Raw genomic sequence first — 14,349 nt, forward strand, 5'->3', positions numbered from 1 at the left:
TTGGTTACCCGTTATCATTAAAAATGGCTGACTTCAGCTGGGCGTGGTGGCGCATGCCTTTAATCCCAGCACTCAGGAGGCAGAGGCAAGTGGATTTCTGAGTTCGAGACCAGCCTGGTCTACAAAGTGAGTTCCAGGACAGCCAGGGCTATATAGAGAAACCCTGTCTCGGAAAAAACAAAAACAAAACCAAAAAACCAAAACAAAAAAACCAAACCAAAACAAAAAAAAATGGCTGACCTCTAACAATATGTACAAAAATATAAAATGTAAATAAAAATACAAACAAAATTTCATTTTAAAGTATTTTTAAGAAAAAAAAAAAGCAGGGCCTGGGGAGTTCTGGTACTTTTATTCCCTCCCAAGTTGTCAGTTCAAATTGTGGTTTTGGTGGGGTGATAGAGAGCCAAGTGATATGTGGGTGGCACTGCCCTCTGTGGGTGGGCGGGGCCTGTTTCTCTACTCAAGGGTGACCACGTTTAAATTCTCCTTCTTGGTGTCGACATCGTCATCCACATCATCCTTAGCTACCCACTTGACCGTAGGAGCCTCAGCTTCCTCATCTTCATCTCCACCCTCTTCCTCCTCCTCTTCATCCCCACCTTCTTCCTCTTCTTCATCTACTTCATTGTCAGCCTCCTGCTCCCCATTTCTCTCATTTTGAGTGTTCCTATTAGCAGGTGCATCTCTTCCATTGTTTGCCTCCTCCACAGCTTCCTTCTTCTCCTTCAAGTCCTTGGTTGTGATCTCGGAGTTGGTGTCCACTGTCGCATCTGACATGGTGGGGCATGCCCGTGATCTGATGCAGCAAGTGAGGAATTAGTTCGAGGACTCTGGTGAGGAAACTGCCAGAGTCCGTGTTGGAGGAGGCAGTGGGCAGCAAAGGTGACTGCAGTGAGCGCGGAGCACGAACGACCAGGAACTATGCAATGATTGCTTTTTGGAGGAGCCAGTCCAGTCTGCTCTTTTCTAAAGGGGGAAAAAGTAGCAGCAGTGGATCAGAGGGAGCGGGGAAGTTGTGGGGATATTTCAAGGAGAGGAAAAAGGGGAGGCTGCTGTTGAGATAGATTGTATGAGAGAAGAATAAAGAAAAACCAGAAAAACAGAGAAAGAAAAAAAAAGTTGCTATTTTGACTAGGTTGGCTGTCCAATAAGTTTCTGAGTTTCCTGACTCTATCCTTTCTGTTTTAGTTACTCTTCTATTTTTGTAATTAAGAACCAGAACCAAGACACTTCATTAAAGGAAGCATTAGTTGGTGGCTTGCTTAGAATTTCAGAGGGTGAGCCCATAATGATCATGGTGAAGAGGTTGGTGTTAGGCAGGTATGTCACTGGAACAGGAGCCGAAAAGTTATATCCTGATCTGTAAGCACAAAAAGGAGCGGGGATGGGCCTTGCATAGGCTTTTGGGACCTCAAAATCCACCCACCGAGGCACACTTCCTACCATAAGACCCCAATTCCTATTTCTTCCCAAACACCTTCCCTAACTAGTTAAAAATATCAAATGTATGACTTTATGGGGTCCATTCTAGTTCGGTCACACACACACACACACACACACACACACACACACACACACACACACACACACACCTATAGTATGCTGCAGTTGTAGACATTTGGAACCATGCATGCCTTTGACTTTAAGCCAATGTCAAATTCCATTGACACTGCTATGGGCGCTGAGACCTTAGACTTCCCCCCCAGACAAAAAGTTGTTTCAACTATGGATTTATGACCTCAAATCTCTGTCTAACCAGAATCACTACATGGATCTACATGGGTGTGTTAAAAAAGTCAAATTTATATCCCTAGGCAAAGAAGATGGGTCTGCTCATGGACCTCTTTTCATGATGAGATTCCAAGTCCAGATGAACCACAGAAGCTTTGGCTTCTACCATTCAAGCCAGAGGTCATTAGCACCACCCAACACCATGTCTCACTGCCAACTGCAAGGAGGACAGGACACCTGATCTTCAGAGTCTGTGTTTAGACAGATCCCTTCACAAGTGAACATATATGCTAAATATAAAATGATGACTGTCATTATGACATTTTTAAGAATGTAGGTTATGTGTGTGTGACAATAGTAACTATAGAAGAGGTCATACATTTGGAAGAGAATGGGAAGGGCACAGGGGTAATTGGAGGGGAGAGGAACGTGTGGAAATGATATAAACACAATACTCATATATAAAATCCTCCAAAAATATTAAAAAGAATTTAAAGATTTTCACTACTTTATTTTACATTATATTTTCCTGTTATACACAACATACTATTTTATACGTGTCAGTTCTGTGACTTGTAATATACATTTATGTATTGTACAATAATTATTTATTTATCATTGGTATTATTTATTTCAGAAATTTTGTATTGTATTTTGATCTTGTTCATCCTGCACCCTCATGTCCTCTTAGATCCAAAGGTCATTCCAACGTCACCTAACTATGTGTCCTCTCTACTAAAAGAAAAAAAAAATAAACAAATAATGAGGACTGGTTCTTCAAAGCCTCTCACTTTCTGAATCTTGTCTAGCAGTGGATTTCGTTGTTAATTCCCATCTATTGTAAGACGTTTTTCTCATGCTGTTGAGTGACACACTGATCTATGGGTATGTCAATATGTCATTACATTTATTTTTTTTCCCTTTGCTCCCAGACACTCTCACCAATTCTTTTTTTAAAAATTGGTTATTTTATTTATTTACATTTCAAATATTATCCCTCTTCCCAGTTTCACCTCCACAACCCCCCATCCTATTCCCCTCCCCCCTCCTTCTATGTGGGAGATAATTCACCCACCCACTCCAGCCTCACCACCCTAGCATTCTCCTATGTTGGGGCATCCAGGCACCACAGCACCAAAGGTGTCCCCTCCCATTGATGCCACTAAGGCAAACCTCTGCTACATAAGCAGCTGGATCCATAGACCCCTCCATGTGTACTCATTGGTTGGTGGCTTAATCACTGGGAGCTCAGGGTGTCGGGGGAGGGGCGGTCTGTTTGGTTGCAAACCCCTTCAGCGACTTCAGTCCTTCCCCTAACTCCTCCACTAGGGTCTCTATGCTTAGTTCAATGATTGGCTGCAATCATCTGTATTGGTCAAGCTCTGGCAGAGCCTCTCAGGGGACAGTTATACCTGGTTTCTCTCAGTAAGCACTTCTTGGCACCAGCAATAGTTAGTGTCTGGGTTTCATGCCTGCAGATGGGATGGATCCCTAGGTGGGGCAGTCTGGATGGCCTTTCCTTCAGTCTCTGCTCCACTCTTTGTCCCTGCATTTCCTTTATATAGGAACAATTCTGCATTAATATATTTGAGATGGGTGTGTGGCCCCATCACTCAACTGGAGGCCATGCCTAACCTCTGGATATGGTCTCTACAGGCTCTCTCCCCCTTTGGTTGGGTATTTCAGCTAATGTCATCCCTCTTAGATCCTTCAATCCTCTTGTTTTCCTGGCATCTTGGACTTTCTAGTGGCTCCCCAAAGTTCCCCATCCCCCACTGCTCTACACCTCTCCTTTAAATTTCCTGACTCTCTGTACCTCTCCCCTGTTTCCTCCCACACTCGATCCTGTCCCTGATATTTCTCCCCTCCCTCTCCATCCCAGGTTCCTCCCTTCCTCTGCCTCCTGTGATTATTTTGTTTCCCCTTCTAAGTAGGACTGAAGCATCCACACTTTGGTCTTCTTTCTTCTTTAGTTTCATATGGTCTGTGAGCTGTATGATAGGTATTCTGAGCTTTTTCCCTAATAGTCACTTGTCAGAGAGTACATACCATGTGTGTTCTTTTGTGACTGGGCTACCTCACTCAGGATGATATTTTCTAGTTCCATTCATTTGTGTAAGAATTCCATGAAGCCAGTGTTTTTAACAGCTGAGTAGTACTCCATTGTGTAAATGGACCACATTTTCTGTATCCATTCCTCTTTTGAGGGATATCTGGATTGTTTCCAGCTTTTGGCTATTATGAATTTGACTGCTATGAACATAGTGGGGCATGTGTCCTTGTTATATGTTGGAGCATCTTTTGGGTATATACCCAGTAGTGGTATAGTTGAGTCCTAAGGTAGTACTATGTCCAGTTTTCTGAGGAACTACCAGACTGATTTCCAGAGTGTTTGTACCAGCTTTCAATTTCACCAGTAATGGAAAAGTGTTCCTCTTTCTCCATATCCTTGCCAGAATCTGCTGCCACCTGAGTTTTTCATCTTATCCATTTTGACTGCTGTGAGGTGGAATCTCAGGTTTGTTTTGGTTTGCATTTCCCTGATGATTAAAGATGTTGAACATTTGTTTAGGTGCTTCTTGGCCATTCAAGATTCCTCAGTTGAGAATTCTTTGTCTAGCTCTGTACCCCATTTTTAAATTGGGTTATCTGGTTCTCTGGAGTCTAACTTCTTGATTATATTGGACATAAGGCCTCTATCAAATGTAGGATTGGTAAAGATCTTTTCCTAATCTGTTGGTTGCCATTTTTCCCGTTGACAGTGCCCTTTATCTTACAGAAGCTATTCAATTTTATGAGATCCCACTTATCTATAGATGATCTTAGAGCCTGAGCCATTGGTTTTCTGTTCAGGAAATTTTTGCCTGTGCCGATGTGTTCGAGGATGCTCTTTCCCACTTTCTCTTCTATTAGAGTCAGTGTATCTGGTTTTATGTGGAATTCCTTGATCCACTTGGACTTGAGCATTGTACAAGGAGATAAGAATGGGTCAATTTGCATTCATCTATGTGCTGACTGCCACTTGAGCCAGCACTGTTTGTTGAATATGCAGTCACTTTCTCACTTGATGGTCTAGGCTTCTTTGTCAAAAATCAGGTGACCATAGGTGTGTGGGTTTAATTCTGGGTATGTTCAATTCTATTCCATTGATCTACCTGTCTGTCTCTATATCAATACCATGCTTTTTTAATATATATATAACTTTGCTCTGTCATATAGCTTGAGGTCAGGGATGGTGATTTTCCCCAAGAAGTTCTATTATTGTTGAGAATAGTTTCTGCTTTTTTGGATTTTTTGTTATTCCAAATGAATTTGAGAATTGTTCTTTTTATTGAACTTATTTAGAATTTTAATGGGGATCGCAGTGAATTTGTAGATTGCTTTTGGTTAGATGCTCATTTTATACTGTTACTCCTTCTAATTCATGAGCCTGGGAGATCTTTCCATCTTCTGAATCTTCCTCAATTTCCTCCATCAGAGAATTGAAGTTCTTGACTGACAGATCTTTCACTTGCTTGGTTAGCATCACACCCAGATATTTTATATTCCTGGTGACTATTGTGAAGATGATCATAAACTTTCAACAAAATTTACAAAGTGAGATGAGAAAGAACACTTCATATTCAAAGGAAAAATCTACCAAGAGAAAGTCTCAATTCTGAACATCTATGCCTCAAATGCAAGGGCATATACATTCATAGAAGAAACTTTACTAAAGCTCAAATAACACATTGAACCCCACACAATAATAGTGGGAGACTTCAACATCTCACTTTCACTAATGGACAGGTCATTGAGACAGAACTAAACATAGACACAGTGAAACTAATAGAGATTACAAACCAAATGAATTTAACACATATCTACAGAACTTCCACCCTAAAGCAAAAGAATATCCCTTCTTCTCAGCACCTCATAGTACCTTCTCCAAAATAAACCATATAATCAGTCACAAAACAATCCTAAAGCATTACAAGAAGATTGTCATAATCCCATGCATCCTATCAGATCACCACAGAATAAGGCTGTTCTTCAATAACAACAAAAACAGCAGAAAATCAACATACCCATGGCAACTGAGCAAATACCTACTCAATGATGACTTGGTCAGGGATGAAATAGAGAAATTAAAGACTTCCTGGAATTCAAGGAAATTTATGACACAGCATACCCCAAATTATGGAACACAATGAAAGCAGTGCTAAGAGGAAAATTCATTGCACTAATTTTCCTCATAAAGAAATTGGAGCGATCATACACTAGCAACTTAACAGCATACCTAAGAACTCTAGAACAAAAAGAAGCAAACACACACAATAGGAGTAGAAGGCTGTAAATATTCAACCAAATAGAAACAAAGAGAATGGTACAAAGAATCCATAACACTAAAAGCTGTTTATTTTTCCTTTTTTTGAGAACATCAATAAAATAAATAAACTGATAGCTAAACTAACTAACTAATAACTAACTAACTAACTGGCCCAAAGACAGTGTTGAACTTAACAAAACCAGAAATGAAAAGGGAGACATAACAACAGACTGAAGAAATGCAAAAAACCATCAGATTCTACTACAAAAGCATATACTCAACAAAACTGAAAATCTAGATGAAATGGATGTTTTTTTGAGACAGATACCACGTACCAAAGTTGAATCAAGAGCAAGTAAACTCTCTAAACAGGTCCATATCCCCATAAGGAAATAGAAGAAGTCATTAAAAAACTCCCAACCCTAAAACAAACAAACAAACAAACAAACAAACAAAAACAAAAACCAAACCAAAACAAACCCCAGGGACAGATGTCTTTAGTGTAGAATTCTATCAGACCTCCAAGGAAGAGCTAATACCAACACTCCTCCAACTATCCACAGAATAGAAACAAAAGGAGCACTACTTAATTCATTCTATGAAGCCATAATCACTCTGATATCTAAACCACACAAGGACCCAACCAAAAACGAGAACTTAAGGCCAACTTCACTTATGAATTATCAATGCAAAAATACTCAATAAAATTCTTGGAAACTGAATCCAAGAACACATCAAAATCATCATGTACTATGATCAAGTAGGCTTTATCCCAGGGATGCAAGGTTGGCTCATTATACAAAATCGATTAACATAATCCACTATATAAAAACAAATTCAAAGAATAAAATCACATGATTATCTCATTAGATGCTGAAAAAGCATTTTACAAAACACAAGTCACCTTCATGTTCAAAGTATTGGCTAGATGAGAAATTCAAGGCCAATGACTAAACATTATAAGAGCAATGTACAGCTAATCAACAGACAATATCAAATTAAATGGAGACATACTAGAAGCTATCCCACTGAAATCAGGAATAAAACAAGGATGCCTTCTCTATTCAATATAGTACTCAAAGTTCTAGCTAGAGCAATAAGACAACAAAAGGAGATCAAGGGGATACAAACTGGCAAAGAAAAGGTCAAGGTATCACTGTTTGCAAATGATATGATAGTATACATAAACAACCCAAAAATTCTACCAGAGAACTAATATACAACTGATAAAAAGCTGATAAACAACTTCAGCAAAATGGCAGTATGTAAAAGTAACTCAAATAAAGCAGTCAAATTTTTTTATTAGATATTGTCTTCATTTACATTTCAAATGCTATCCCGAAAGTCCCTTATACCCTCCCCATACCCTGCTCCCCTACCAACCCTCTTCCATTTCTTGGCCCTGGTGTTCCCCTGTACTGGGGTATATAAAGTTTGCTAGACCAAGGGGCCTCTCTTCCCAGTGATGGTCGATTAGACCATCTTCTGCTACATATGCAGCTAGAGACACAAGCTCTCGGGGTACTGGTTTGTTCATATTGTTGTTCCACCTATAGGGTTGCAGACTCCTTCAGCTCCTTGGGTACTTTCTCTAGGTCCTTCATTGGGGATCCTGTGCTCTGTCTAATGGATGACTGTGAACATCTACTTCTGTGTTTTACAGGCACTGTCAGAGCCTCTCAGGAGACAGCTATATCAGGCTCCTGTCAGCAAAATCTTTGTTGGCATCTGCAATAGTATCTGGGTTTGACACCTATTATTATTATTATTAATTTTTTTTTTTGGTTTTTCAAGACAGGGTTTCTCTGTATAGCCCTGGCTGTCCTGGAACTCACTTTATAGACCAGGCTGGCCTCGAACTCAGAAATCTGCCTGCCTCTGCCTCCCGAGTGCTGGGATTAAAGGCGCATGCCACCATGCCCTGCCGACACCTATTATTCTTTTTTTAAAATTTTTTTTTTACATATTTTCCTCAATTACATTTCCAATGCTATCCCAACAGTCCCCCATACCCTCCCACCCACTTCCCTAACCACCCATTTCCATTTTTTTGGCCCTGGTGTTCCCCTGTACTGGGGCATATAAATTTTGCGTCTCCAATGGGCCTCTCTTTCCAGTGATGGCCGGCTAGGCCATCTTTTGATACATATGCAGCTAGAGTCAAGAGCTCCGGGGTACTGGTTAGTTCATAATGTTGTTCCACCTTTAGGGTTGCAGATCCCTTTAGCTCCTTGGGTACTTTCTCTAGCTCCTCCATTGGGAGCCCTCTGATCCATCCAATACCTGACTGTGAGCATCCACTTCTGTGTTTGCTAGGCCCTGGCATAGTCCCACAAGAGACAGCTATATCTGGGTCCTTTCAGCAAAATCTTGCTAGTGCATGCAATGACACCTATTATTCTTAAGTAGAGGGAATCCACATAAATATATACACATCCAAAATACATATACAAATAGAAAAAGTGCCAAAATATTTCTTTGTTCACAGGAATAAGTACCACAAGTCAGGGTTCCAGTTTCATCACATGATAGCTATAACCACTCCAGATATTTATCTTGTGGGCCCTGCTGTCTGTGGTCATTTTCAGGCAGCTGAAAAGGTTAGAGGCTTGATTTTAATCTGAGAAAACAATTTTGTAACTGGGGAAGCAACTGACAGAAAGAGTGATAACTTTGCCTCCTCGTTGTACTATTACCTTTTGTTTCCGGTCTGACAGGCAGGTGTTTCTGATGACTGGAAAAACAGCTTCACCACGGTCCAGAGTGAAGAGTTTGCCACGATCTTTCATGGGAAGATGTTCATTTGGATGTTGGCATCCTCCCTAGTCCTAAGATTATACCTCTTAAGGCTCTTGATCATGAGCTGTCTTTGCCTCTTTTCTTCTTTATTCTAGATGTATTGAGCAGTAAGTAGTGTGAACCATGACTTGTTCATGCAAAAGATGTTTAACGCATATTTATGGAATAAAATTCTTAATGGTATTAATAAAACTGCCTTCTGTGTTTGGCATTTTTCAGTGACTCTGGCTTTCAACAGCTGAAGAGCACAGAACAAGGAGCCTTAGGATCTCTGAAGATCAACAGCAAGGGAGAAATTGTGGGGAAACCTCCAATAAAAACTTCACCAACATGCCTCACAAAGAGACGAGAATCTATAAAAAAAGTTTGAAAGATGGTACAAATAAAATATAGAAGATAAAAGCTAACAAATGTGACCACTAGCATCAGGATAGTATGGGTTGCTCTGGTCTCAGCTTGGCCTCTGGGGTTCTGATTGGGAGTGAGGATGTGCTGCATTCGCTGGTGATGTCTATGGAGGAGAAGTACCATGGAGACACTGGTCCAGACCATGATGCTCATGAACGTGGCATCATGGGCAAATTGCAAGAAGATGATGCCTACACTGAATCCAGAAGTGGAACAGAACAACTTGCTTTTAGAGCCATTATTATTGTCTGTTATCTGTGGACCAGTGACTTTAATTGGAATGTGGATGTTATTTAAGACACTGAAGAACCAGCAACTGTAACAAGAATAACTTGCCATGTTTGTGACACTTGCTCTGAGTATAAGTTTTCCTTTATTAACAGGAACAAGAGTGACAAACTGATGGATACTCAGGACACAGGTGGAACACAAGTTTATGCTTCTTGCCACCAGGCGAGTGAAGAATTCTAATTTACATTTGAGGTCAGTTAGAGGATTTCTTGGAGCAAAAGTCATCATGTTGTTTGGAAATATAGTGAGGAAGAGAGTCAAAGCATTGGTCACAGCTATGTGGCTTAAAAGCACCTGTCTCGGCCTCTGTTGAGAACCAGTCAAGACTGGATAGAAATTATGGACAAATAGACAGACATTGGCCACAGTTCCAACCCCAAACTGGCAAAGCAAGAGGATCTGAAGAGCCACTTCCTCAGTGGTTTTCAGGGATTTATCATGAGCAGACATGGAGAGGATTTTATTGAACCCTGGAGTGATTATTATGCAGGGCACTGGTATTCTCAGGAGTCTGTTCTATTGTCCATGCTTATCAATTGATTTGGGATAATTTCTTCTCTTGATAAGTGAGACACTATTCTATCACAATAAAGGAACTTTGCCTGGAGAACAATATAGGGACAGTAACTCAGAATAATATTTTATACTTATTGAATCACTCCTGCCTCGAGATATTTTGTATAGCAACTACATCTTTAGGATCACATAGGTCAATAACCTACACAATAACACACATTTTAACATACCATGGGCTTTTGATTACGAATAAAGACAGGAAAGAGACTAGTATGAGTATGTAATTCCATCATCAGAATTCAATACAATTAGGAGGGGAGGATGCTGCAAATGGCATGTAAATTAATAAAAATCACTTAATCAATAATAAATTAAAGAGTCCTTCATCAGATTTTGGCATCAGAATTCAACATAATTAGGAGAGAGAAGAGGCTGAAAAAGAAATGAATCTTAATCAATAAAATAAATTAATCCATAAAAAAGAAAAGAAAAGAAAAATACACCATAAAATAATTATTAAAATGTCCTTATATTAAAATAACATGTTTAAAGTAATGTGTATGTTAATAACATGTATGGTTACGTATAACAATCAATAAGGTTTGGAAACTTAATTCAGTTGTAGAATATTAAGTTGTTGGTATTTGAGAAATTTTTTATGCTATTCATCTACACAACCAAATATGAAATATTTGTGATAAATCCACCTGTGTTCTAATCACACAGATGAACATAGGTTTACATATGTTTCCTCCATGTGAAAAAAACCAACTGATAACAAATTACATTTATTCACAATTTTTCTGATATTAATTTTTGGTCTAAAATATCAGGTGCCAGAGTCTTACCTACATCATCTCTAGCTTCCTGCCAAAATTATTAACACAATCAGTGTTATACCCTTTGCAAGCTGATGCCTAGTCTCAACTTTACTCATTTATTTGTTTTCTATAGGAACATGAGGGCCTCTACCCACCAGATAAAATTCAACATCTCACATGCATAGGTTACACTAAATGCTGTTTTCTGCTGAGTACTATTCTAGGACATAGACATTTCTTTGAGATGAAAGGAAAATATTTACCTATTTGTATTAAACTGCAGTCTTATAAAAGAAATAATGGTTCATGTTGGCTATAGAACACAATTTTCACTGAAGACAGGAGAAAAGAATTCTAAGCAGAAATCTATGGTTGAAAGAATCCCCCCTTCTGTGCCACAGTCAGGATGAAGATGCTCATCTGAAGGTCAGCTGCAGAGCCCAGTTCTTAAAGAATCATATCTCATAGTGCCTGTTACATTTAAGAAGTTCTCTGTGTCACTCTTTGCCTGAGGAAGAATGCAAGGAAATTGATATTGGTTTCTTAGTCTCCATGCAGTGCTGTGAAGGTAACCCAGCAGAGTCTATCTCATAAAATAATAGGGTACATGGATGTGACATCCTTCAGAGAGTATATTATTGTGTCATCTGTGGCATCCACACATTTGTCTGCATAGTGTCTTTGGGATAACTCCAATGAAGGAAAAATCATTTATCCCCAGAGTAAACCTCCATTCCTTTCTGATGCTTACTAATGATGTCTAGGAGTTTGTTAGGTGTTAATGAGTACCTGGGCAGAAGTTAGAGGTGAGTTTTCATGTTCCCTTTGGGAGAATCTAAGTTCTGAATTGATCTTGTAGTGAAATGTGAATTGGGGCACTCAAGATTAAAACAAGGGATACATTATGTGCATTTCTACAGAGTACTATTTCACTCTTGCAAAATTATAGTGACAATAGGTCTTTGGAGAAAACTGGAAAGAAGTTATTCAGCTTTCCTAATTTCCCAGGAAGTTGCATCATTCCAACTTTCCCCAAATTTATCCCAGGACACATACTTCTGACAAATTTATTAATTGAAGCTACTCTTCACCACCTGGGTCCTGGAGTTATTCTAGTATCCACTTCTTTGAAGGTAGATGGTGACTTATTTTCTGATATACTCATGAATTCTTATCAGAAGTCTAATATACTTTGTTAATATCTGAGAATCTGCTGTGTAAAGAAGGAACCTGGATATACAATAAACAAAGACATGGATCCAGCAATCATAAAGAAATAAATAGATCCATCCACACTCATTTCTTCTCTAGTTATAATAGAATACTAGGGACTTATTTTGATATTCAATGATGAAAAGTAAAAACTCAGGTTATAAATATAAGACTTGTATGTTATAAAACATTATAGACATTCATACCTCAACAAGATTGTCTTAGGCACAAAGAACATACACTTGGATGTATGAGAAACAAGTTATTATTGCACAGTATTTTTTACTAATGAAAATACCAGCATTTAGATGGGATATATGTGGAAATAAGACAAAAAAGAATAACTTGTTATTAATTGCTCAGATACCTTATGTTTGTCTAGGACAAGCATACAACCATGATTTCAACTGTGAAATTTATGTTGGCTAATTGAATATTACATGTATAATGAGGAATAAACTTAAATGTCAGGTGTTTGTAAGAGTCATGGCATGTTGAAAAATAGGAGATAGAATACAGTGTTATAAAAAACCAAGAGTGATAATGGAACATGAACTGTTAATTTCAGTGTATGTAGGAGGGAATGTAGACAAGAAACTATGGAGAGGAATAACTAACACTAAGTGTCTTTTAAAAAACTGTACAGAAACATAGTGCTGTTGGGCATCCTTTAATATGTTCACATGCATTTTCAAATGAGTTTTAATAAGACTGCACTATATTAGGTAGACAGTCCCCCAAGTAGTCATTTCACATTGATTAATGTAAACCTCTATTCCAGGATTTGGTGACTTATTTTTCTAGCTGCTTGACAACTCTCAAACCACAGTCCACCCCACCCCAAGCATCACAGGCTCTTACCAAGAGTACTGGAAATTCTCCAAAACTTAGAGGCTGAAGACACCATATACTGGACACACAGAACATGCAGAAATCAAACTGGAACTTACTTTGAAGGTTTGTATGCCACTCATGTGTCCACAGGGGTGTCACATGAAAGGAGGGTGAACCACCAATAGGGTTGCAGACCCCTTTAGCTTCTTGTGTACCTTCTTTAGCTCCTCCATTGGGGGCCCTGAGACCTAACAAGTACCCCCAGAGCTCATGTCTCTAGCTGCATATGTAGCAGAAGATGGCCTAGTCGGCCATCATTGGGAAGAGGGTCCCTTGGTCTTGAAAACTTTATATGCCCCAGTACAGGGAAACACCAGGGCCAAGAAGTGGGAGTGGGTAGGTAGGGGAGTGGGTGGGTAGGGTATGGGGGACTTTTGGGATAGCATTTGAAATGTAAAATAAGAAAATACCTAATTAAAAAAAGTATAAATAAAAAAGTTAAAAAACAACCTAAAACAAACAACCAGAAGATAGATACATAGATTAGAATAAACATCCCAGAAATACACCATGTGTTGAACTGATGTTAGACATTGGAACAAAGGCCATATTATGGAGCAGTGATTAAAATTTCAACAAAAGATACTAGAACAATACTCTTTTTTATATAAAAATGTCACTCTAGATATAAGCCTTGTATATTTTACAAGAGTAAACTGTTAAATTTTGAAATAGTGCTTATCAATGGGTTCTTGCACAAAGAGAAATGCCTTATAATTATTTCCTAGAGAAGAGCTTGTTACTCTTTTGTTAAAATGTATTGGCTCAGTGGAACAGATACTGTGATGAATGAAATGTGATTTTTATAATTTAGCACCAATTACTACTGATGGTAATAATTTGCATATGTGATGGTCTATGTGGTGGAGAACGTTGACTGATAATTTTATTAAATTAACTCTATTTGGAAAAGAAAAGAAAGGGTGAAGAACTCATATGGAAAACCCAGTTTTCCCTTTCTTTTAAAAAATTTATTTATTATATATGAGTACACTGTTGCTGTCTAGAAACACAGCAGAGGAGGGCATCAGATCTCATTACAGATGGCTGTGAGCCACCATGTGGTTGCTGGGAATTGAACTCAGGACCTCTGGAAGAGCAGTTAGGTCTCTTAACTGCTGAGCTATCTCTCCAGCCCCAGCCATCTCTCCAGCCCCTAGTTTTCACTTACTTAAAAGGTGCTAAATACAGTACTGGTAGAGAAATGTAGTCAGAAACCCCTCCCTTCTGTGAACCCTGCCAGGTACAGCAATTACGGCCTTGATGAGATATACTCATTTATTCAAGAGTGACATATATGTTATGTGTGAAACTTACTCTTTTCTTATTCAACTTAATGCTCTGTCTATGAGCTAGAACTCACAA

At 38.9% G+C, this 14,349-nt stretch overlaps 1 protein-coding gene and 1 pseudogene across 1 annotated transcript; both read right to left on the reverse strand.

Annotated features, from left to right (window-relative positions):
- Positions 1-527: 527 nt before the first annotated feature.
- LOC110288905 (prothymosin alpha pseudogene) lies at positions 528-780 on the reverse strand (annotated as a pseudogene).
- An 8,287-nt stretch (positions 781-9,067) lies between these two features.
- LOC147003382 (vomeronasal type-1 receptor 4-like) lies at positions 9,068-11,291 on the reverse strand. Its single transcript, XM_085842047.1, has 2 exons — positions 11,142-11,291; positions 9,068-10,143 (listed from the first exon to the last, which is right to left on the reverse strand). Exon 2 carries the CDS (start codon positions 9,989-9,991, stop codon positions 9,074-9,076), a length of 918 nt encoding a protein of 305 aa, XP_085698173.1. The 5' UTR covers positions 9,992-10,143; positions 11,142-11,291; the 3' UTR covers positions 9,068-9,073.
- Positions 11,292-14,349: the final 3,058 nt, after the last annotated feature.

This window comes from Mus caroli, unplaced genomic scaffold (assembly GCF_978045245.1).
Source record: "Mus caroli unplaced genomic scaffold, Mus_caroli_1 scaffold_8, whole genome shotgun sequence".
Classification (NCBI taxonomy): domain Eukaryota; kingdom Metazoa; phylum Chordata; class Mammalia; order Rodentia; family Muridae; genus Mus; species Mus caroli.